The 26882-nt window shown below is 43.3% G+C and overlaps 1 protein-coding gene across 1 annotated transcript in view; it reads left to right on the forward strand.

Annotated features, from left to right (window-relative positions):
- nox5 (NADPH oxidase, EF-hand calcium binding domain 5) overlaps positions 1-26882 on the forward strand; it is a 79836-nt gene that overhangs the window by 36618 nt on the left and 16336 nt on the right. The window contains exons 10-13 of the mRNA XM_087981470.1: positions 3295-3453; positions 14873-14917; positions 16818-16942; positions 20257-20341. Coding sequence (XP_087837596.1) covers positions 3295-3453; positions 14873-14917; positions 16818-16942; positions 20257-20341 — 414 coding nt within the window. The remainder of the gene's footprint in view (positions 1-3294; positions 3454-14872; positions 14918-16817; positions 16943-20256; positions 20342-26882) is intronic.

Raw genomic sequence — 26882 nt, forward strand, 5'->3', positions numbered from 1 at the left:
GGGGGTTGCTAAGACCTAGGTCTCAGTGTTAAAAATGTGAGTTTGTTTGGAATTATGGTGTTGAAGGTGGAGATGAGGTCAATAAGTGGGAGCCTGATGTAGATATTCTTGTTATCCAGATGCTCCAGGGATTAATGTAGGGCCAGGGAGATGGCGCCGGTTGTGTACCTGTTGTGCCAAGAGGCGAATTGCAAAGGATCAAGATACCGCAGTAGGCTGGAGCTGATGTGATCCATGACTAACCTCATGAAGCACTTTATAATGATGGAGGTCAGAGCCACAGGGCAGTCATCATTGAGGCACGCTGCAGGATTTTCCTTTGGTACTGGGATGATGGTCATCTTCAAGCAGTGGTGACTTCAGATCGCAGTAAAGAGAAGTTAAAGATATCAGTGGATCCTCCCACCAGCTGGTCCACACAGGATCTGAGTGCACAGCGGGACTCCATCCGGGCCAGTCACTTCCCAAGGATGCCGATCTAATATCTGCGGTGGTGACAGTTGGTATAGACGTACCTGATGCTGTCGGGACAGGTGTCATCGTTTCAGTCACCTTCTGTTCAAAGCAAGCGTAGAATGCATTGACCTCAATCGGGTAGGGATGTATTGTTGCCTGCAATTCTGTTTGACTTTGCTTTGTAGGCCGTTATACTGTGTAAGCCTTGTTCCAAACGACATGTTGCAGCTGTACAGGACATTGGTTAGGGCACTTTTGGAATATTTTGTGCAATTCTGGTCTCCCTCCTATCGGAAGGATGTTGTGAAACTTGAAAGGGTTCAGAAAAGATTTACAAGGATGTTGCCAGGGTTGGAGGGTTTGAGCTACAAGGAGAGGTTGAATAGACTGGGGCTGTTTTCCCTGGAGCATCGCAGGCTGAGGGGTGACCTCATAGAGGTTTACAAAATTATGAGCGAAATGGATAGGATAAATAGACAAAGTCTTTTCCCTCGGGTGGGGGAGTCCAGGACTAGAGGGCATAGGTTTAGGGTGAGAATGGAAAGTTATAAAAGAGACCTAAGGGGCAACTTTTTCACACAGAGGGTGGTATGAGTGTGGAATGAGCTGCCAGAGGAAGTGGTGGAGGCTGGTACAATTGCAACATTTAAAAGGCATCTAGATGGGTATATGGATAGGAAGGGTTTGGAGGGATATGGGCCGAGTGCTGGCAGGTGGGACTAGATTGTGTTGGGATATCTGGTCATCATGGACGAGTTGGACCAAAGGGTCTGTTTCTATGCTGTTCATCTCTATGACTCTATGACTCTATGACAGGTGTCCATGTGGTTAGTCTGTATCTCAAGTTTAATTTGGTATTTTCTCTTGGTGTCTCTGATAGCCTTACGAAGGTTGTACCTGCATTTCCTCTCTAGGTCAGAGCTGCCTGACTTGTATGCCTCAGACCTGGACTTCAATAGGGAGCGGATCTCCCGGATCATCCAGTTTCTGGTTGGGGAACATCCAGATTAACGTCTTTGGCACACAGTCTTCTACAGACTTATAGTGGCGCAGGGGAGTCTTCAACATGGACGTCCTGGCTCAGCGGTTGGGATACTACCGCTGTACTTCAATATTGAATTTAGAGTCCACCAACTCTCATGGTGGGATCTGAACATAGGGCTGATCAATTGCACTTCAGACTTGATCGAAATGCCCTTATACCCTGCAGTAATGTACTTTGGCTATGTAATGGGAAAGTCAGCATGTCATTCTTGAGCCAATCATGTCTCTTCCTTTCCAATGCCCTTCCTACCCCAGGATATTTATAGCGTCATAGAGATGTACAACAGACCCTTCAGTCCAACTCGTCCATCCCAACCCAATCTAGTCCCACCTGCCAGCACCTGGCCCATACCCCTCTAAATCCCTCCTATTCATATACCCATCCAGATGCCTTTTAAATGTTCCAATTGTACCAGCCTCCACCACTTCCTCTGGCAGCTCATTCCATTCACATACCATCCTCAGCGTGAAAATGTTGCCCCTTAGGTCCCTTTTATATCTTTCCCCTCTCACCCTAAACCTATGCCCTCTGGTTCTGGACTCACCCACCCCAGGGAAGCGACTTTGTCTATTTATCCTATCCATGCCCTTCATGATTTTATAAATCTCTATAAGGTCACCCCTCAGCATCCGATGCTCCAGGGAAAACAGCCCTACCTTATTCAACCTCTCCCTATAGCTCAAATCCTCCAACCCTGGCAACATCCTTGTAAATCTTTTCTGAACCCTTTCAAGTTTCACAACATCTTTCCAATAGGAGGGAGACTAGAATTGCATGCAGTATTTCAGTAGGGGCCTTACCTATGTCCTGTACAGCTGCAACATGACCTCCCAACTCTTTTTCTCAATACGCTGACCAATAAAGGAAAGCATACCAAATGCCTTCTTCCCTATCCTATCTACCTGCACTCTACTTTCAAGGAGATAAGAACCTGCACTCCAAGGTCTCTTTGTTCAGCAGCACTCCCTAGGACCTTACCATTAAGTGTGTAAGTCCTGCTGAGATTTGCTTTCCCAAAATGCAGCACCTCGCATTTATCTGAATTAAACTCCATCTGCCACTTCTCAGCCCATTGGTCCATCTGATCAAGATCCCGTTGTAATCTGAGGTAACCTTCTTCACTGTCCACTACACCTCCAATTTGAAATGAAAAAGCTTGGAAAACAATCCCAGGAAAAATTTCCTGAATTTATAACTGATGCAAATACCAGTGTGATTGCTATGCAGAACTATCTCTGTGGAAGCTTACATGGTAAACGATGCAAATCAATTGTTGCATTGGGTTTTGTGTTCAAAATGCTTCTTTTCAGGTTTCAGAAAGCAATTTCTGGAATCTTCTATCTGCAATGTTGAAGGGATAGTCCAAGACAACCATAAAGAACGTTAAGTGATGTTAAATTTGTTCGTATTACTGTCTCCCTGGGCAACAACCTACTGAGGAATTGTGATGACACTGATAAATTACTTGAGCTTCAGACTTATGAGGATAGCTCTTGATTTCATATGATAGTGTAAAATAGATGATAATGAATGGGCAGCCAGTTTTACATTAACTTCAGAGGAAACTTTAAACAAACGAGAAACATGCAAAGACCCATTTTACACAATTGAATCAAATCAAGATCTGTCCCATGGGTTATCTTTTATCTGATTATCCAACTGTGCCAGGTGGGGTTTAATTAAGACTGTGTACTAATTTATATTTAGCACAGTTTGTCCTCCTGGACACACATTGCTCATTCCATCCCACGTTACCTAAATATGCTTCTTTTTCCATTTCTTACTTTCACTAGGAGCACCTTGGTAACTTGATTGCCTCTAATGAATCAGTGGCGACCAACAAGGAAGACATGGTGGAGCTGACATCATATAAACCACGACAGCGCTGTCAGAACGAGCCCTTGGAAGTGAACATCAAAGTGGATTGTACAAATGTCCCTCAGCCCAAGGAGGTAGGAAGCAGACTGGGATATAGAGGGATGTCTCAGTAAGGTTAGATGAGGGTATTGGGTGAAAGAGAGCTTGTGTGTAATATAAACACAGAGATGGATCTGTTATACTAATCGACCTGCTTCTGTGTTGCAAATGGTCTGCAATAAATATGGCAAGACTCACATTCTATGACACCACAGATACCAGAATGGCCCACTAACTGGCATCTCCCAATCTCCATCCTACCAAAGCACACTTCACCAACTGGAAGACTTTCTGTCAGGAAACAGGACACGAGCACTGTCAGATAACACCATGAGGATATTCTGTCACATGCCATGAAATAGATTTAGCTTAGTGTGTTTGCAACTCAGTGGTTAGCACTGCTGTCTCACAGCACCAGGTACGTGAGATTTATTCCACCCTCGGGCGACTGACTGTGTGGAGTTTGCATATTCTCCCCGTGTCTGCATGGGTTTCCTCCCACAGTCCAAAGATGTGCAGATTAGTTGGATTGGCGCTGGGCAATGCAGGGTTACAGGGAAAAGGTGGGGGTGGGATACTCTTTGGAGGGTCAGTGTGGGCTTGATGGGCTGAATAGCCTGCTTCTACACCCCAGGGGTTCTATGATTCTATGACCCTTCAGGGAGAGATGCTCTGATCACTTAGTGGGAGTGATGGTCACTGCTGATTGTGAGAAAGCTGCGTGTGTCACATATTTAACATTCACTGTTCAGTCCCCAGCATTCTCCATTTCTCAGCATTGCTGTGTGTGTGTGTTTGTGTGTGAGAGTGTGTGCTTGTGTCTTTGTGTGAGAGTGTGTGTGTGTGTACAAGTGTTTGTGTCTTTGTGTGTGTGTGTGTGTGTGTGTGTCTCTGTGTTTGAGTGTCTCTGTGTGTGTGCATCTGTGTGTGTCTTTGTGAGTGAGTGTGTGTGTGTTTGTGGCTTTGTGTTTGTGAGTGTGTGTGTGTGTTTGTGTCTTTGTGTGTGTGCGTGTCCGTGTGTGAGTGCACATGTATGTGCATGATGCAAACATTGCTGTATGTTCTCCTCGTAAACCTCTGCAATGCACCAAGATGTTCTTAAAGATGAAAAACGAGTCTGCAAAAAGAAGGCTGAATCTTTCCTGTGCAGGATCGTGACGTGTATCATTCTTTCCCATGGGACAACAGTGATTACATGTCAAAAGTACTTCATTGTCTGTAAAGCAGTTAGTGATGACCAGGTCGATGTAAATACAAGTCCTTCATTTTTGGCTCGACTCTGAATTAGACGAGGTGTGTATTTCCTGTCTGTCAGATCAGAGACATTCTTACCCCAAACAACAGGCAAGGACCGTTTATTCACTTATGGTGTATGGGTGTCATAACTGGGCCAACATTTATTGCCCATCCCTAGTTGCCCTTTCAGAAGGTGGTGGTGAGCTGCCTTCTTGAACCCTTGCCGTTCAACTGCAATGCCATAAGGGAGGGAATTCCAGGATTCTGAACCTGTGACAGTGAAGAAATGGCGGTATATTTCCAAGTCAGGATGGTGAGTGGGTTGGAGGGGAACTTGCTGGTACTGGTGTTCCCAGGTATCTGCTGCTCTTGACTTTCCAGATGGAAATGGCTGTGGGTTTGGAAGGTGCTGTCTGAAGGTCATTTGTGAATTTCTCATAGATGGCACACACTGCTGCTACTGAGTGTCGGTGGTCGGGGTGTGCATGTTTTGGCTGCTCTGTACTGGATGGTGTCAAGCTTCTTGTGTTTTGTTAGAGCTGCACCCATTCAGGCAACTGAGGAGTATTCCATTACATTGCTGATTTGTGCTGCATTAGAGTCAGGAAGTGAGTTGCTTGCTGATCTGGTCTTGTAGCTATTGTATTTATATGGCTGGTCCAATTGTGTTTCTGGTCAATGGTAACCCCCAGGATGTTGATAGTGGAGGATTCAATAACAGTAACACCGTTGAATGTCAAGGGCAAATCTTATAGGAAATGGTCATTGCCTGGCTTTTGTGTGGCATAAATGTAACTTGCCATTTGACAGCCCAAGCCTGGACATTGTCCAGATCTTGTTACATTTGAAAATGGACTGTTTCGGTATCTGAGGAGTCATAAATGGTGCTGAACATTGTGCAATTATCTGTGAACATCCCCACTTCTGACCTTATGATGGAGGGAAAGTCATTGTTGAAGCACCTGAAGATGATTGGGTCTAGGACACTGCCCTGAGGAACTCCTGCAGAGATGTCCAGGAGCTGAGATGACTTATCACCAACAACCGTGACCATCTTCTTTTGTGTCAGGCATGCATCCAACCAGCAGAGAGTTTGCCCCCGATACCCATTGATTCCAGGGCTCCTTGATGCCACACTCAGTCAAATGTAGCCTTGATATCCAGGGCACTCTCACCTTATTTCTGGAATTCAGCTCTTTTGTCCAGGTTTGAACCAAGGCTGTAATGAGGTCAGGAGCTGAGTGGCCCTGGCAGAACCCAAACTGGGTGACACTGAGCAGGTTGTTGCTGAGAGGTGCTGCTTGATAGCACTGCTAATGACACCGTCCATCACTTTACTGATGATCAAGAGTTGACTATCGCAGTGGTAATTGGCCAGGTTGGATTTGGTCTGCTTTTTATGTGCAGAACATACCTGGGCAATTTTCTACATTGTCAAGTAGGTGCCAGTTTAGTAACTGTACTGGAAGAGCTTGGCTAGGGGAATGGCAACCCTTCACTACTATTGCCGGAATGTTGGCAGGGCTATAGCTCACTAATGTCCTTTAGAGAAGGAAACCTGCCATCCTCACCTGGTGTGGCCTACATGTGACTCCAGACCCCACAGCAGTGTGGTTGACTCTCAATTGCCCTTTGAAATGTTCTAGCTAAACTATTCAGCTGTATCAATCACTATTAAGTCTTAACAAAGAAATGAAATTGTATGGAGAACCTGGTATCGATCTGGGCACCAGAAAAATCAACAGTGTAAACAGCCCTGTCAACCTTGCAAAAGCTACTAACATCTAGGGGCTATTGCCAAAATTGGGAGAGCTGTCTCACAGACTAGTTAAACAACATCCTGACATATCAGACTCACGCAGACAATGTTCCAGACACCACCATCACCATCTCTGGATATGTCCTGTCCCACCAATAGGACAGACCCAGCAAAGGTGGTGGCACAGTAGGATACATTCAGGATGGAGTTGCCCTGGGATTCCTCAACATTGACTCTAGACCCCTTGAAGTCTTGTGGCTTTGGGTTAAACATGGGCAAGGAAACCTCCTGCTGATCATCACGTACTGTCCTCCCTTGCCTGATGAATCAGTACTCCTCCATGCTGGACAAACTTGGAGGAAGCACTGAGGGTGGCAAAGGCATGAAATGTACTTGGGGTGGGGGATTCAATGTCCACCACTGAGAGTGACTCAGCAGCAGGAACACTGATCGAGCTGGTCGGGTCCTAAAGGACATAGCTACCAGACTGAGTCTGCAGCAGGTAGTGAGGGAACCAACAAGAGGGAAAAACATAGTTGATCTCATCCTTACCAATCTGCCAGCTGCAGATGCAACTGTCCATGACTGTATCGGTAAGAGTGACCACCGCACAGTCCTTGTGGACATGAAGTCCTGCCTTCACATTAAGTGTTGTGTAACCCTATCACTGTGCTAAATGGGACAGACTTCAAATAGATCTAGCAACACGAAACTGGGCATCTATGAGGCGCTGTGGGCTATCAACAGCAGCAGAATTGTACTCCAGCCCAATCTGTAACCTCATGACCCAGCATCCCCCTCCTTTCTGTATCAAAATATGTCTATAAAATATGTATGCAAGAATCTTTTGGTGTAATATTGAACATGTTCTTACAAAGGGAGATGCTTATCTTCTTTGAATCAATATTTTAAAACATACAAGAATGCAATTGCTGCTGTGGTGAATGGCTTACTTAAGCTCATGGTTTTTATAACAAATGGTTTTTGACATTTTAGCTGATAACTGCTTTACTTATTCATCAACTAGCAATGCACTATCCTATTGTTAGATATCAAATTCCCAAGGCATCACAGGTATTGAAGGATTGTAAGATGAAAAGGAGAAAAGAACTCTGAAGTGGGACATAGGGAGCTGGCTTTGAGTTGCTGCTGGGGCATTGAGAATACCGCTCAGTTTCCTGATTGTATTCCCACCTCGAGGCTGATGTGAGAGTAAGATGTGATAGCTGACAATCCTCAACACTCGTGATGTGTTAGCTCCCATAACAAACAACTGAGATGTGGATCACACAGTATTGAAGAATTCCATGAATGTTTTTAACAGCTCTGGTATCTGTATACGTACAGGTCGTTCTGCTAAAACATGCATTTCGTCCACGCGAATTGGCCATAACGTGATTGACGAATTGTGGAAGTTTGGATAATGCAACCTTTGTACTGAACGGGTATAGCGATTTTCTGTTAGCAATTTTCTACAGCATTATAGCAGAATGACCTGAATTGTGCTCAGTGTGAGAAATAGAGCTGTACTGTCGCACATTTCTGTCTGAGTGCAATGCTGCAAGGCAGCAGAGCTCTGGTACCTTTGTACTATTAGGTCACAGACTATGATATAATGATACCATCACGATCATTCCTGTAAAGATATATTGCACATCTATTGTGAGACTTAACACAACACGGCCATTTTACTAGAGGTGGGATGGGGGTTGGCATGGTAACCTGCCTGCATCTGACTAGTAGCCAATTTAACAACAGCTGCATGAAGCCAATTGTAAGATGGTGATTGGGAATTTCCAGTCAGCTTTGAGGTTCCAGCAAACAGTTGCAGCTGAGGGTCAGTTTAGTGGATGAATGACCAGGAGGCCTGGGGCTCCAGCTGAGGATCAGTTTAAAGGGTGAGTGACCAGGAGGCCTGCAGCCCAGATGGGCTGAGAAGCCTCTGGGTGCTAGAGGAGGGAGCAGCAGCCATTAGTCTCCCTGAAGATGGGCAGCCCCACCATAGAGAAAATGTCAAAATTTGAATCCCAGAACAACCAATAAACATACGGATGATATTCATTTGTTCAACATGTGCTTCAAAATGGATCTCCAATACACTTATAAGAGTATTTTTTTTTTACAACCTTCTGGAATTCAGAAAACTATTGTATTTAAAAATTTGATCACCTCCATTTTGATGTGTTTGTTGTCTGGAAGGCCATTGAATAGTCCACCAGCATCAAGAGCTTATCCATGACCTTAATTAATGAACCACAGGACCCACACATTGCTAAAATGAGTTTAGAAGTTAATGCTTTGCACCTTGCACTTCTCAGAACAAGTTCTCAAGATTCAGACTTGATAAAAAGAGACACCATTTTACACAGCATGAGAAGAGGGTGCTGATTGGTTGGGCCATCATTGACACGGAGCTGCAACACAAATAGTTAACTGTCAATCTTAATTTTCAGATGAGGTGGGTAGACTCTGATTGGTTGGGGTGTTGCCAGGGCAATGCAGCAGGGGTTGGATGCCTTCATGACCCCTCCTTGATGACAAATGAGTAACGTGTGCGCAGATTCCACCTGCTTCGATAAAACTGGGCCCTGAAATCGTATGTTTGTTTATATGTGTGTGTGTGTGTCAGTCAGATTCTGACTGTTTGTTTTCTGTACAGGTTGTGTAAATGAGTCACATTCACGTTGTGTTTAATTAGATGTTATGTAAAATATAAATAGATTTTGTCGGAGGGAAATAAAAAAAATCATTTGGAAAAAAATAAAACTGGTCCATAGTGCTACTGCAGTTATACAGTAGGGGGGGGGGGGTAAAGTTTAAAAAAAATGTAATCAGGAGAGTGCTTTGCAGCTGGTTTAAAATATGCCCCTTTTTCAGAAGGAAAAAAAGTATAACCAGGAGATTTAGAGTGCTGGCTGGTGCCACAGTCAGTGTGTTACTGCTGGTACTGAGGAGGACAGTTTCTTTGTCTTTCCCATTTAAATAAATCTGGTACCTCTGTATCTATATATGTAGTTTCAAGAATTTGCAAAGGGGAGTGACATTCCCATGCAATACAGACTTCTATCCCCCACAGTGAAGATTCAGAAACCCAAAGGGAAAATCCAGTTCCTGAAATCAGACAGAAAATGCTAGAAATGAGGCAATGGCCTAGTGTATTATCACTGGACTGTTAATCCAGCCATCCAGATAATGTGCTGGGTACAGGGGTTTGAATCCTGCCATGGTGGAATTTGAATTCACAGATTATCTATGAATGGCTCAGTGGTTAGCACTGCTGCCTCACAGCACCAGGGACCCAGGTTTGATTCCAGCCTTGGGTGACTGCCTGTGTGGAGTTTGCATGTTCTCCCTGTGTCTGAGTGGGTTTCCTCCCACAGTCCAAAGGTGTGTAGGTTAAGTAGATTGGCCATGCTAAATTGTTTTAGATACATTAGTCAGGGGTAATTATAGGGTAGGGGAGTATGTCTGGGTGAGTAAGTCTTCGAAGGGTCAGTGTGGACTTCGTGGGCCAAATGGCCTGTTTCCATACTGTAGGGAATCTAATCTTTAAAAAAAATCATTCAGGCTCTTATGTCAATATGTGAAGGAGGAGGATGGAATTTGGAAATGGGTCCTTCATCCAACTTGACACTGTCAAGATATCAAGAAACACCTCCCTGGGACTGACAGACATTCCAGAGGGAAGGGTAAAAGCCTGGAGTAGGAGGAGAGAGTGGGAGGTTTCAGGCAAATCAGTCAGGACACTTCTCGATAACTGGGACTCCTGCACAAGTGGTTGGCTAAGGATATGTTTAGGTTAGATCGTTTGTTGTTGATGCCTTTTCTGACGCTTCTCCAGAAAGGCATTGTCATTTGTTGCATGTGACTAGTTGTCCTGAGAATGTGGCGGCAATCTATCACTCTGAACCTTTTCTTCCCCATTCATGGGACATTGGTGTCGTATTCACTGCTCATCCCTAGTTGCCCCTTGAGAGGATGGGGTTGAGTTACCTTCTTGAATTTCTGCAGTCCGTGTGCTGTGGGTTAACCTACAGTGCCCTTAGTGAGGGAATTTCAGGATCTTGACCCAGCAACACTGAAGGAATGTTGATATATTTCCAAGGATGGTGAGTGACTTGGAGAGGAATTTGCAGGTGATGGGATTCCAATGTGTCTGTTGCATGTGGCACTATAACTGTGCTAAATGGGACACACTTGGAATAGATCTGGCAACTTAAGACCTTCCCTCCATCAGAAGGCTCGCCACTGATTGCACAATGTCTGTGTGCGACTCTTCAAAGCAGTCCCTATAAAAGTACAAACGATCTGAACAATATCCAGGCTTAAGCTGACAAGTGGCAAGTAACATTTAGAACATAGAATCCCTACAGTATGGAAACCGGCCCTTCAGCCCAACTAGTCCACACCGACCCTCTAAACCACTCAGATCCCTACTTATCCTAAATTTACCCCCAACTAATGCACCTAACCTATACATCCCTGAACACTATGGGCAATTTAGCATGGCCAACTCACCTGAATTGAAATATCTTTGGATTGTGGGAGGAAACCCATGCAGACACAGAGAGAATGTACAACTCCACACAGACAGTTGCCAGAGGTTGGAATTGAACCCAGTTCCCTGGTGCTGTGAGGGAGTAGTGCTAGCCACTGAGCCACCATGCCGCCCCATCGTTACCTGGCATTTGCATCACACAAATGCCAGGTAATGACCATCTCCAATCAGAAACATCCAACCATCTCTCTTTGATATTAAATGGTGTTACCATTACTGAATACCCCACTATCAATATCCTGGAGGGTTACCATTTACATGAAACTCAACTGGATTCGCCACATAAATACAGTGGTTATTAGAGCAGATTAGAGACTAGGAATCCTACTGCAAGTAACTTACTATCTGACTCCTCAAACCCTGACTACTTCCTGCAAGGCACAAGTCAGGAGTGTGTTGGAATATTCCCCACTTGCCTGGATGGGTGCAGCTCCAACAACCCTCAAGAAGCTCGACACCATACAGGACAAAGCTGGTTGTCACCATATCCACATTGAGTGACTCCACCACTGATGCTCAGTAGCAGCAGTGTGTACTATCTACAAGATGCACTTAGAAATTCACTGAAGGTCCTTAGATAGCACCTTCCAAACCCATGACAACTTTCTAGAAGGACAAGGGCAGCAGATACTTGGACAACACCACCATCTGCAAATTCCCCTCCAAGCCACTCACCATCCTGGCATGCAAATATATTGCTGTTCCTTCACTATTGCTGGGTCAAAAATCATGAACCTCCCTCCCCAGTACTATTGTGGATGTACCTACACCACAAGTGGATTGCGGAGTTTCAAAAGGCGGGCCATCACCACCACCTCATGGGCAACTAGGGATGTGTAATAAATGCTGGTCCAGCTAATGGTGCCCACATCCCTTGAATGGTGGAGTTGTGGATAGTGTAGAAATTTATCAAAGGATACATTAGAATATAGATCAGTTGCAGATATGGGTGGAGAAATGGCAGATGGAGTTTAATCTGGGCAAGTGTGAGATGCTGCACCTGGGAAATCAAATGTTAAGGAAATGTATACAGTAAATGGCAGGAGCCTGAACAGCATTAATATACAGAGGGATCTTGAAAGTCCTAGTCCATAATTCCCTGAAAGTGGCCACACAAGTAGGGAGAATGGTAAAGAAGGCACATGGCATGCTTGCCTTTATTAGTCAGGGCATTGAGTACAAGAGGCAAGATATCATGTTGCACCTTTATAAGACTTTGTTAGGCCACACATAGAGTGTTGTGTTCAATTCTGGCCATGTTACAGGGAGGAGGGAGGCTTTAGAAAGGGTGCAGAGGAGGTTTACCAGGATGCTGCCTGGATTAGAGGGTATGAGCTATAAGGAGAGGCTAGAAAAACTTGAGTTGTTTTCTCTGCAGGCTTAGAGGAGACTTGATACAAGTCCATAAAATTATAAGATGAATAAACAGATTGACAGTCAGAAACTTTTTTCCCCCAGAGTTGAAATATCTAATACTAGGGGCCATGCATTTAAGATGAGTGGGGGAAAGTTCAAAGGAGATGTGAGGGACAAGTTTTTTACACAGAGTGGTAAGAGTCTGGAACATGGTATCAGGGTGATGGAAGAGGCAGATACGATAGGGACGTTTAAGGGACTTTTAGATAAGCACTTAGATAAGGAAGCAACGGAGGGAAATGGGCCAAGGGCAGGCAGAAGGGATTAGTTTCATTTGGCTTCATGTTCAGCACAACATGGTGGGCCGAAGGGCCTGTTCCTATGCTGTACTGTTTTATGTTCTATGAATGAATAAAAATAAAGGTACACACCGTGTGTGCTTGTTGAAGACATATGCCCTCGGGAATTATTTTGGATGAAGTCAGCAGGGTAAGAGTGTGTCTTCGGCAGTGAACCGAGGGTGGGCTGGAGAGTGGAAACAGATTGCGTCCCCACAACCCCAACCGCGCAGGTGTCAGCACATCAGAGGACAGGTGCTATGGATTCTTCTGTCCTTTAAATTGCATCTTTTCTTCCTTTTGTTTTGTTGTTGCAAACTGCGAATGATAATCATAATTAGGAAAAAAAACATCAATTAAGCTGGAACACAGACTACAGAGAAGATCTTATTTGAAGATCTCCTGTTAATTTATCAGGCCTACAGCAAAGAAGCTTTATCTCCATCCTGCCTGCCTGAAAAAACATGAGGAACTGCTTTCATCCCTGAATATTAATTATCATTCTTTATCTTTGCTGCATTTTAATTATATCCTCATCCCCATTTTTTGTTGCACTCAGACTCCAAGCAATTCCTTTCTACACCTGCCATCCTGGAATTGTCCACAAGGTGATGCACAAAGCTAGCCTTGAGATGACTCAAAACAATTGAAGACGTACTTGCATTTATATAGCATCCTTCACAGCCTCAAGGCATTGCAATGTACTTTACAGTGAATGAAGCATTTCTTCAAATGTAGTCAGTGTCGCCAAGGTAAACAAGAAAATAAATATGTGTACAGCAAGCTCACATGAAGAGTAACGTAATATTGATCAGATAATCCATGTTTTCTATACTGATGAATAGATATCAGCCAGGTGACCATATTCTTTCTTCAGATGGTTACATTCACCTGAAAAGGCATATAGGGTTTTTTTTAATAATTTCCTCAAATGGATCAGCATTACGAATAAATGACTCAGTACCTCCAGGGTGTAAATTACCCATGGTTCAATATTAATTAACAGAGAAGGTGTATACTTTTCTAATCAGAGTTTTAATCTAATTCACACATTGCAAAACTCAATACCACTGATCGCTGGCAAGTCACATTGCAGCTGTATAAAACTCTATTTCAGCCACGTTTGGAGTGTTGTGTACAGTTCTCGTCACCACACTATAAGAGGGATGTGGGGGCTTTGGAGAGGGTGCAAAAGAGGTTTACCAGGATATTGGAGTGTATCAGCTAGAAGGAGAGGTTGGAAAAGCTGGGAATGTTTTCGATAGAGTGTCAAAGGCTGGCGGGGATGGGGTGGGATAGGAGTGACCTGATAGAAGTGCAGAAGGTTGAGAGACATGGATAGGGTGAGTAGTCAGAGACATTTTCCCAGGGTGGAAATGTCAAACACTGGGGGGCATAGGTTTAAGGTGAGAGGCAGAATTGGTCAAGTGTTGGATTAGAAATACACAAGGTCATGGGGTCAAATTCCAAATGCCCAACCCTCACTGTCTTTGACCACGTTGCTCTGGGTCTTGAGCCATGTGCAGCCAAGAATGGGTAAGGCTGGTAGATTTCCCTCTGTAAAGTGGACCAGACAGTTTCAGGGTCACCATCACTGACATTAGTTTTAGATTTTTATGAACATAATTCTACACACCATGTTGGAATTTGACCCCATGATCTTGTGTATTTCTAATCCAACACTTGACTAATTCACACCAGTACCTCTATGAAATGGAGTCTAAATGAACATGTAGCAATGGCACCACCAACTCAGTGTTATTGCTAGCTCCTTAGTCATAGAACATAGAACATAGAAGAACACAGTGCAGTACAGGCCCTTTGGCCCTCGATGTTGCGCCGATCCAAGCCCACCTAACCTACACTAGCCCACTATCCTCCATATGCCTATCCAATGCCCACTTAAATGTCCATAAAGAGGGAGAGTCCACCACTGCTACTGGCAGGGCATTCCATGAACTCACAACTCGCTGAGTAAAGAACCTACCCCTAACATCTGTCCTATACCTAAATCCCTTAATTTAAAGTTATGCCCCCTCGTAATAGCTGACTCCATACGTGGAAAAAGGTTCTCACGGTCAACCCTATCTAAACCCCTAATCATCTTGTACACCTCTATCAAGTCACCCCAAACCTTCTTTTCTCCAATGAAAACAACCCCAAGTGCCTCAGCCTTTCCTCATATTAGTCTTCTTTCTTTTCCTAAGGTCTCGACAAAACTGAGTGACAATCATCGATACTGCAACATTAAGGTAAGAGAAAGCTTCTAACATGTAAAATTTCATGTGCATTTATGTACTGCTTTATCAAAAATTCTGAAATAGAAAATTATTGCATAGCTGATAAGTTATTTCACATATAAATTCCTGCATATACAATAAATTACTACACATACAATAAATTCCTGCATATACAATGGATCACTTTCAGGGACTGACATACGTATGGCAGTGTCAACATTTTTAATAGTAAGAGCCAACAAATAACCATGAGTATTTCACCCTGTTTCAGTTTAAAGGTAGAATTTTAACCAAGTTCTCCAATTTTCTTCCTATTTTGCCATGGGAACTTTAACATCGATCTGAATCAGTAGAAAATCTGGATTTGAGATTTGTTTCAGCATTTCACACCAAGGACGGGATGTCTGACAAAGTAGCACTCCCTCAATACTGCACTGAACTGTCCCATAAATTATATTGTCAAGGCCTGGAGGGATTACTGAGTCCGAGACCCTGTTGTTGGAGCAGAGTTCTGTTAATCATTCCACTTCTATTTGAACTTTTGTTTTAACTGCTGTCTTTCGGATTAACTACTGAACTGAGCTACTCTACCCTATCCTTTCAGGGGAATGTAAGAGTTTCCATGACATATTTGAAAGAAGAGCAGCAAAGTTCCTTGTCCTGGTCAATATTTATCCTTGAGCCAACATCAGTAAAAACAGATTATCAGGGCATTATCACACTGCTGGAGTGATTACTGAGTCCACTTGCTTCATTCGAAAGAATGTTGAGAGCCATGGAGCATCTAAGAATAAAGGGGCACCGATTTCAGACTGAGATGAGGAAGAATTTTCTCTCTCACAGGGTTGAGAATTGTTGAAACTCTTTGCCACAAACAGCTGTGGGCAAAGAGTCCTTGTGTATATTTAAGGCTGAGGTGGTTAGATTCTTGATCAGTCGGGGAATCAAGGGTTCTAGGGAAAACGTAGGAAAGTGGACGTGAGGTTTGTTGGATCAGCCATGATCCTAGTGAATGGTGGAAAAGGCTCAAGGGGCCAAACAGCCTATTCCTGTTCCTGTTTCTTATGGACTCATGGTCAAGGACACCAGTGACTTGTTGTTACTCATGTTTGAGTTTGAGCTTTAAGGCAATGATCCTGTTTGTTTAAAGTTGATTTATTCAGTGTACAATATATGAACTTAAGTATTGTCAAGTATCAATAATGTTTCTTTGTGATCAGTAGGCTCAGGTCAGTGTTCATCACTTTCGAGAAAATCGGATGTGGGAACGTTGGGTGAGAAAGCATCAAGCGATGGCTACAGGACCCAGAAGCAGCCTCAAAGAAGGAAGGGGTAGGGAGTTAGAGGGGATTATGGAGGACCTCCAGAGTTCACGGCATTAGCCACTGAAGGTGTAGTTATTGATGATGGACTAAACACAATCGATGAGGCCAGAAGAAGAGGAATGCAGAGATTTCAGAGGGTTATTGATTACCAGGATAAGGGAGTGGTGAGGCCATAGAGGTATTCAGAAATAAGGGAGAGAATGTTACAGAATTTTGCTCGGCCAGGAACCAATGTAGGTCCACAAGAACAAGAGGGGATGGGTCATGATGTTGGCTCAGTGTCATGAGGAAGGCACCTTTGACAGAAACAACCCCTAAGGCAAGTAAACTGCTCCAGAGAGGAGAGAAATATGAGAAATGCTGACAACTCAACATTTTGCAACTTCACAAAATATCTATGGTACAACTCCTTGAGTAAAACATGTTGCAAAGTTTTGAGATATTCTTGAAATTAGAACTTAGAGATATTACAGACCTGAAATTTCACAGATTAATTGGAGTATATCCTATCCCTTTGAAGGCAATATTCTGTATCTTTTTCCATTTATAGGCACATGCATTAATGAATGGCTTGTGCTTCTCCTTAGTGTTACATCGATGGGCCGTATGGAACACCAACCAGGACAATCTTCACTTCAGAGCACGCAGTGCTCATTGGCGCTGGCATCGGTATCACCCCATTCGCTTCCATTTTGCAAAGCATCATGTACAGGTGAGCTTACATCGCTAGAAACGACACAAGGAGCAAATGTCCCAATCTGTTCCATTTCTGTGTGCATCAAGGTGAAGTCTGTCTCAGGTGGGAAATAGAAACCCTCCACTTCAGAAACATCCAGATCAGCAAAAGTACAAAAGAACGTTCTTGTCTTTATATTTCCATAGCATCAGGATGTCCTGTGGTGCTTCAAATCAACACAAGTACTTATGAGATGTAGTTGAAATGCAGGGAATGCAGCAGCGAAATCCCATAGAGAGCAGTGTGATAATGCCCTGACGTTGGTTGAGATAATTGTTCACCAGAACAAGAAACTTTGCTGCTCTTCTTCAAAACATGCCTTGGAAACTCTTATATTCCTCTTAAAGGATGGGGTAGTGCAGCTCAGTTAAGTAGTTAATCCAAAAGTTAAAACTAAAGTTCAAATAGAAGTGGAATGATTGGAATGATTAACAGAACTCTACTCCAACAATAATCTCCACCTTCCAACTGCAAACATTATACCTTCTGACACAAGTGTGTTAGTTTACCATTTCTCATACAAGTTATGCCTTTTTAAAAATAAGAGATCTAGATAAACATGTAGGAAGGACATATTCCCCTTCACCGAACAATCATTAACCAGAAGAATCACAGAATTGTTCGGGTGCAGGAGGAGGCCATTTGGCCCATTGTGCTCGCACCAACTCTTCAGTGAACATCCTAACCTAGTGCCAATCTCCTGCTTTGTTCCCCCATACCCTTGAGGGGAGTTGAGGAGAAATTCTTTCACCAAGAGGATGATTGGGATCTGGAACTCACTTCCTGAAAGAGGCAGAAATCCTCATTGTATTAAAAATACACATAAATATGGAAGACTATGCACAGGAGACTGAAAATGGATTCATTTGTCTTGTTTTCTAATGGGCGTGATGGATTAGACATCCTCTTTCTATGTTGTAAATTTTCCATATTCCTTTAAGATATCGTGGAGTGAAAATTTCCAATTTGGTGCTTGGTTGGGGCCAATCAGTGGTGTAAATCCATGTCCAGGAAAACTGCCCAAGTACAGAATAATGATCACAGAGCACAATCATTCAATTAATGACTGTGGGAATGGACTCAAAATCTTCAAGGACAAAGTGAGGTCTGCAGATGCTGGAGATCAGAGCTGAAAATGTGTTGCTGGAACAGCACAGCAGGTCAGGCAGCATCCAGGGAACAGGAGAATCGACGTTTCGGGCATAAGTCCTTCTTCAGGAAAATCTTGCCAATAGAACCTCCAATGTCCAAACTTCTTGTCTGCATTTTAGTCACATGGAACTCAACATTTATACCATATTGCTTTCTAAAAAGAAGCATGGAATACAAAAGCCAGGAGGATATTATTTTCCTTTTATAAAGCACCGGATTGGCCTCAACTAGAAGATTATGTTGAATTATGGGGCATTGCATTTCAGAAAGGATCTGAGGGCTTTGGAGAGACTTCAGAACAATTTAGGGGGTTGGGTTCCAGTAAGGAACGACTTCAATTACAAGATTAGATTACAGAAGAGAAGTTTGAGAGGAGATCAAGGTGTAGATAGAGAGAAACCGTTCCCATTGGGAGAAGGGTCACAAACCAGAGGACACCGATTTCAGGTGAAAGGAGTCGAAGTAACATAAGGAACAATTCAGCAAGTGGTTAGGATCCGAAATGTACCACCTGTAAAGATGGTGGAGGCAGATTCAATTCTGGCTTTCAAAATGGGATTGGATAAACACCTGCAGAGAAAAGAAATATACTAGGCTATGCATAAAAGGTGGTAGAGTGGGATTAGCTGATTTGCTTCTGTTGAGAATTAGCATTGGTATGATGGGACACGTGGCCTGTTTCTGCACTATGACAAGGGTCATACAGACCATTTGGTCCAGCTCATCCATGCCAACCAAATTTCCCAAACTATACAGGTCCCAGTTGTCTGCATTTGGCCCATGTACTTCTAAAACTGTTCTATTTATGCCAAGATTAGAGTGGTGCTGGAAAAGCACAGCAGGTCAGGTAGCATCCGAGGAGCAGGAAAATTGACGTTTCAGGCAGGAGCCCTTTATCAGGAATGCTGCCTGACCTGCTGTGCTTTTCCAGCATCACTCCAATCTTGACTCTAATTTCCAGCATCTGCAGTCCTCACATTCGCCCTGTCCTATTTATGCCCCTGTCTAAATGTTTTGTAAATGTTGTAACCATACCTGCATCTACCACTTTCTCTGGCAGCTCATTCCACATACGAATCACTCTCTGTGTGAAAAAGTTGCCCTCCGGTACCTTTTAAATCTTTCTGTTCTCACCTTAAGGTACGCCCCCTAGTTTTGAACTCCCCATCCTATGGAAAAGACCTTTGCTATTAACCTCATCTATGGTCTTCGTAATTCTATGAACCTCTATAAGGTCACCTCTCAACATCCTATGCTCCAATGGAAAAAGTCCCAGTCTATCCAGCCTCTTCTTATAACTCAAGCCCCAGCAACATTCTAGTAAACTTTTTCTGAACCCCCTATAATTTGATAATATCCTTCCTATAGCAAGGTGACCAGAACTGTACACAGTACTCCAAACGTGGCCTCACTAATGTTCTGTACAACTTCAACAAGACGTCCCATCTCCTATACTCAGTGGTCTGAGCAATGAAGGCAAGTGTGCTAAACCGTCTCAACCACCCTGTCTACCTATGATGCAACTTTCAAAGAACTGTATATCTGAACCCCTTGGTCTGTCTATTCAATAACACTACCTAGGGTGGTACCATTAATCGTGTAAATCCTGCCTTTGTTTGTTTTACCAAAATGCAATACTCGCATTTATCCAAATTAAACACCATCTGCCACTGCTCAGCCCATTGACCCAATTGATCAAGATCCCATTGTAATCTTAGATAACCTTCTTCACTGTTGACTGTATCAGCAGTTTTGGTGTCATCTGCAAACTTGTCCAAATCGTTTGTATAAATGACAAACAACAGTGGACCCAGCATCGATCCCTGCAGAATACCACTGGTCAAGACCTCCAGTCCAAAATAACAACCCTCCACCACCATCATCTGTCTCCTACCGTCAAGCCAATTTTGTATCCAATTGGCAAGCTCTCCCTGAATCCCATGCGATCTAACTTTACTAATTAGTCAGTTCTAAGATTCATTAAACCATAAAATTCATCCCATGGAGATTTATTATGGAACGTTCCTTTCCTTAATTGTTATCTTTTTGTAAGTGTTCAGATCCTTTTTATGAGGTATTAGGTATAACCAGCAGTCATATTTTCACTATGATAATTTTATGCCTCCTAATTATGACAGGTATCGCATGAGGAAACAGAATTGTCCCAACTGTAGTTACTCCTGGTGTGAAAACGTGAAGGACAATGAAATGAGTTTGAGAAAGGTAAATGGACTCTGAGAGGCCTCCGCTTGGTGTTGCTAATTCTCCAGGGTGGTCTGCAGTCTCCAGCAATGAAACATTAATTATACCGCACTCCAGCTGGGAGCAACCCAGAGAGAAAAATCATTGGAGCATTAAAAAATGTGCTTTTTGTTTTCTTTGAACGCTTATGTCTATTAGTTGGAAACTTAATTAGAGCTGAAAGACCACGTGATGATACCTCCAGGAATGTATCTAGCTGGAGTTAGTCCCCAGAGCTAAGGTGAGTCATATTGAGTGAGCAGGTGGGGTATCAGAAGGCAGGAGATAGGGGAGGTCCAGGTTTTCCCTGTGGGATGGGGAGAGGCACGCTCTCCAGGCATCCCTGACCCTTGATGCATTTAATGTCAGCTTTATTGTGCTCAGTCAACACCCAGTGTGGAGTGATACACCCCAGGGTTAAAATTGTATTGGAGTCTGAACTAAGTCCCTGGATCCTGACATTAGAATTTTTTATGAGGCTCTTGTCAGTCTCCAGTGATTAGCTCACAGTCTACGAAGAGTTAGATTAACAGCGAGATAGTAAACAGCAAGGTAATTATTCGTCTTTCTGGTTTAACTCCTTTTTGGAAGGGAGTGAAGGGTAGTTGTTAACATTGGGTGCTACAACAGTTTCTGATTTACTTATTTAGAGCTTGGACTGTGTTTTCCAAATGATGGAGCCACCTTGTTCAGATTTACAGCTACCAGCTTACTTTGATCGGTTATATCACCAGATAACCATTGATGAAACCTTTTGGAAAGCAGGAAGCAGGGATAGTGGCACCAGCCTATTGCATACAGTACAGGATTGCTAGAATCATATTGTTCTGGATCAGTGGTGCTGGAAGAGCACAGCAATTCAGGCAGCATCCGAGGACAGGCGTGATTTTGCCTGTCCTCGGATGCTGCCTGAATTGCTGTGCTCTTCCAGCACCACTGATCCAGAATCTGGTTTCCAGCATCTGCAGTCATTGTTTTTACCTCAGAATCATATTGTTACCTATTCAAGCTGTGTTTGTCTTGGTTTAGGTGAGGCATGAGTCAGCTACATTAAGTCAATTACCCGGTTGACCTCAGTTTCTGGGTGACCTGGGTATCTCGGCTATGGGTCCTCAAGGTTTTAACCTGCACACCTGTGACCACCCTTGGTCATCAATGAGTTTTCAGTCCCAGCTGGTAGTAATACGAGACAAGTCAATTCCCAGAACAAGAGCTGCCTTGATAGATTATGTGGTTAATCTTTTGCAGTTAATTATCGTGGCAATCAGTCTCTGAAACGTATTTGCTGAGGCTGCAGATGTTCCTCAACAACAGGATAAAAGTTTATTCCAGAAATATGAAAGAAAAACAGTTCAAACAAAGCTATATGTATATGACATTTGGAAAGGTCTAAATATAAACAAGAAAACAGTGTTTCATCCTGTTCTTCAACACTATCCTTTGACTGATACTCAATTCTGGGGCAATTTTACTCCCATCTCAATTCTAATTGAGTCCTCCTAATTTCTTTTTTCTGCATGGCAGAGACAGTTATATGATCCTTTCCTAAACCCACCTTTCACAACGCTGATGATTGTAACATAGAACATAGACCAATACAGCGCAGAACAGGCCCTTCGGCCCTCGATGTTGCGCTGACCTGTGAACTATTCTCAGCTCACCCCCTACACTATCCCATCATCATGCATGTGCTTATCTAAGGATTGTTTAAATCTCCCTAATGTGGCAGAGTTGACTACATTAGCAGGTAGGGCATTCCATGCCCTCACCACACTCTGCGTAAAGAACCTACCTCTGACATCTGTCTTAAATCTATCACCCCTCAATTTGTAGTTATGCCCCCTCGTACAAGCTGGCATCATCATCCAAGGAAAAAGACTTTCACTGTCTATCCTACCTAATCCGCTGATCATCTTGTATGTTCTATCAAATCCCCTCTTAGCCTTCTTCTTTCCAATGAGAACAGACCCAAGTCTCTCATCTTTCCTCATAAGACCTTCCCTCCAGACCAGGGAACATCCTGGTAAATCTCCTCTGCACTTTTTCCAATGCTTCCACATCCTTCCCAAAATATGGCGACCAGAACTGTACACAATATTCCAAGTGTGGCCGCATCAGCGTTTTGTATAGTTACAGCATGATATTGCGGTTCCAAAACTCAATCCCTCTACGAATGAAACCTAACACACCATATGCCTTCTTAACAGCACTATCCACCTGGATGGCAACTTTCAGGGATCTATGTAAATGGACTCCAAGATCCCTCTTCACATCCACACTACCAAGAATCTTTACATTGACCCAGTACTCTGCCTTCCTGTTAGTCTTCCCAAAGTGCATCACCTCACATTTAGCTCCATTGAACTGCATTTGCCACCTCTCAGCCCAACTCTGCAGTTTATCCAAATCCCCCTGCAACCTGCAACATTCTTCCAAACTGTCCACTACTCCACTGACTTTAGTGTCATCTGCAAATTTATTAATCCATCCAGCTATGCATGCGTCTAAGTCATTTATAAAAGCAACCCGAAGACTTTCTAACTCTCCCGACTTAGTAGCTCCACAAACAAAAACAATAACTAGTTCCCCTGAACTAAAAGCTTGATTCTCCCACATGTTCCCCCTTCTGAACTGAATTCCTGATCCTTTTGAACTGAACTCAAAAATGAAATCTAATGACTTTAGGGTCTGTTGGAAAGTCAGCTGACTCAGTCTATTGACACTGCAGGGGTCCTGCCAGGCAACTGACTGGAGTCGTGTGCTTTCTTGGAATTGATGCACTTAGGTTAGTATTCCAAATCATTTTCCTACCTGTGTAAAATAAATTCCTTCACAGAACTGACCTGCATCTATCTACCTCTATCTTAAAATCCAAACTCCAAATACACCTTTCATCACAACTGTGACAGTTGTATGTGTTACAGAGCTAATCAGTATCATTCGAGGACATTTTACCTCTAGGGCAGCAACTAATTAAATAATTAATGTTGCAAAATATGAATTGACATTGACATTTTATGATAATCAACTGATTTACATGTATTATAGTAGACAACAGAAAATGGTTACAAAATGGTAAATTGTGTAAAGAATTTAGGTGGTATCAGAAACCATGAAATAAATGCTTATGGTTCATTCTTCCTTAAAATTAAAAGGTCAATTTCTCCCTAACTTCCTTTAATCAAATCCCTACCATTCCCTGTAACCCTGCACTTCATAGAACATAGAACAGTATAGCACAGTACAGGCCCTTCAGCCCTCCATGTTGTGCCGATCTTTTATCCTACTGTAACATCAAACTAACCTACATACCCCACATTTTACTTTCATCTATATCCCTATCCAAAAGTCGTTTAAATGTCCATAATGTCTCTGACTCTACTACCACTGCTGGCAGTGAATTCCACACACCCACTACTCTGAGTAAAGAACTGACCTCTGAAATCTCCCCTATGCCTTCCTCCAATCACCTTAAAATTATCCCCCCTCTTGATAGCCATTTCTGCCCTGGGAAAAACTTTCTGGCTATCCACTCTGTCTATGCCTCTCAACATCATATACACTTATATCAAGTCACCTCTCATCCTTCTTCACTCCAATGAGAAAAGCCCTCGCTCCCTCAACCTTTCTTCTTAAGACATGCCCTCAGTCCAGGCAGCATCCTGGTAAATATCCTCTGCGCCCTCTCTAAAGCTTCTACATTTTTCCTATAATAAGGTGTTCAGAACTAAACACAATATTCCAAGTGTGGTTTAATCAACACTTTACAGAGCTGCAGCACGACCTCGTGGCTCTTAAACTCAATCCCCCTGCTAATGAAAGCCAACACACCATAAGCCTTCTTAACAACCCTACCAACCTGGGTGGCAACTCTGAGGGATCTATGGACATGGACTCCAAGATCCCTCTCTACCTCCACACTGCCAAGAATCCTGCCTTTAACCCTATATTCTGCATTCAAATTCAACCTTCCAAAGTGAATGATTTCATTCTTTTCCAGGTTGAACTCTATCTGCCATTTATCAGACCAGTTCAGCATCCTGTCATTAAAAGAGAAAATGCTGGAAAATCTCAGCAGGTCTGGCAGCATCTGTAAGGAGAGAAAAGAGCTGACATTTTGTGTCTAACTGACCCTTTGTCAAAGCTAAAAAAAGGGAGAAATAGGGAGGTATTTATACGAGGCTGAGAGAAAGTGAGTCATGGCTCCAGAAGCAAAGGTAGCAATAAAGAGGTGATAATGACAGCGCATAGAGAGATTATAGGGAGATTAGGCGCTGTGAATGACCAAGGCTGAAGCCAGTGCTATGTGACAAAATATGTGGGGGGATGGGTGAAGCAGAGGCAAAATGGAAAACAGGGGAGAAGGGTAGCAAAGGGGGAAGAGGAGAGGAAAATGGTGATGAGAGAGTGGGGAGCAAGAGAAACAGAGACAATCAAGAAATAAGAGGTACAGAACAGTGAAAAAAAATTAACAAAACATCAATTGCTGTATCTTCATCAATGTGTTTTGTCACATCCTCAAAGAATTCAGTAAGGCTTGTGAGGCATGATCTGCCCCTCACAAAGTCATGCTGACTATTTCTATTCAGACTGTGCTATTCCAAATAATCCTAAATCCTGTCTGTTAGAATTCTCTCCAATAATTTGCCCACCACTGATATAAGACTGACTGGTCTGTATTTTCCCCGCGTTATCCCTATTTCCTTTCTTGAACAAGGGAATAACATTTGCCACCCCCAGTCATCTGGTGGTACTACAGTGGACAAAGATCATCGCCAAAAACGTAGCAATATTTTTCCTCCCTTCCCGTAGTAACTGTAGGTATATCCTGTCTGGCCCAGACGACTTATCTATCCTCATGTTTTTCAAAATTTCCAGCACATTCTCCTTCTTAACATCAACCTGTTTGAGTGTATCAGCCTGTTTCATGCTGTCCTCCCAAACGACAAGGTCCCTCTCACTAGTGAATACTGAAGCAAAGTATTCATTAAGGACCTCTCCTACCTCCTCCGACTCCAAGCATAAGTTCCTTCTACTATCTCTGATCAGCCCTACTCTCACTCAGGCCATCCTCTTGTTCCTTACATAAGTGTAGATGCCTTGGGGTTTTCCTTAATCCTACCCGCTAATGCTTTTTTATGTCCCTTTCTAGCTCTCCTAAATCCATTTTTCATGTTCATTCCTGGCTACCTTGTAACCCTCTAGAGCCCTGTATGATCATTGCCTCCTCAACCTTAAGTAAGCTTCCTTCTTCCTCTTGGCGAGATGTTCCACATCTCTTGTCATCCAAGGTTCCTTACCCTACCATTCCTTCCTTGTCTCGGTGGGACAAACCTGTCCAGCACTCACAGCAGGTTCTCCCTAAACAACTTCCACATTTCTGTCGTGCATTTCCCTTAGAATATCTGCTCCAATTTATGCTCCACAATTCCTGCCTAATAGTATTGTAATTCCCCTCCCCCAACTAAATACGTTCCCATACCGTCTGCTCCTATCCCTCTCCATTAGTATAGTAAAGGTCAAGGAGTTGTGATCACTATCACCAAAACACTCTCCCACCAAGAGATCTGACACTTGCCCTGGTTCATTGCCAAGCACCAAATTCAATATGGTCTCCCCTCTAGTTGGCCTATGTACATATTGAGTCAGGAATCCTTCCTGGACACATCCCTGACAAAACCTGCTCCGTCCATACTCTTTGCATTAAGGAGGTACCAATCAATAATAGGGAAGTTGAAGTCACCCATGGCAACAACCCTGTTACTTCTGCATTTTTCCAAAATCTGCCTCCTGTGTCTCTGTTGCTATTGAGGAGGTCTATAGAAAACTCCCAACAAAGTAACTGCTGCTTTCCTGTTTCTGACTTCCACCCATAATGACTCAGTAGACAAACTCTCCTCGATGAGCTCCCTATCTGCAGCTGGGATATTATCCCTGATTAGCAATGCCACTCCCCTACCTTTTTTACCTCCCTCCCTATTCCTTTTAAAACATCTAAACCCATGGGGAATCCAGCTAGTCTGCACATCCCTGGACACTATGGGCAATTTACCACGGTCAATTCACCCTAACCTGCACATCTTTGGACTGTGAGAGGAAACTGGAGCACCCAGAGGAAACCCACATAGACACAAGGAGAATGTTCTTTCCTTAATGTTTTAGAAGTTGTCAAGGCTCTGATATCTCACCGAAGGACACTCAACTGTGAGTGCTTGACATGTGTTACAACTGTGCTATAGCAGAGAGCCTGATTTTGCTGTAATCTGCCTTATCCTTTGACAGTGTCTGTGCTGCTTCAGCACAATTCTTCCAACAAACAGATGGATGAGCACCCATTCCAGTTGTATAGTCATTCATCCAAGCTTTAAACAGTCATGCTGAAACAGCTAAACCACTGGAAATCTAAGCCCCATGCATGTTAAAGTAATCAAGTCACTGATAAATTTATCGGAAAGCCAGACAAAATTAAATTTACCCCACAGTGAAGCATTCTGTTTCCCCACTTCTGAACCCCTTATGCAAT

Source organism: Chiloscyllium plagiosum, unplaced genomic scaffold (assembly GCF_037043375.1).
Source record: "Chiloscyllium plagiosum isolate Xiang-an unplaced genomic scaffold, Cpla_swu_hap1 HiC_scaffold_39, whole genome shotgun sequence".
Taxonomy (NCBI): domain Eukaryota; kingdom Metazoa; phylum Chordata; class Chondrichthyes; order Orectolobiformes; family Hemiscylliidae; genus Chiloscyllium; species Chiloscyllium plagiosum.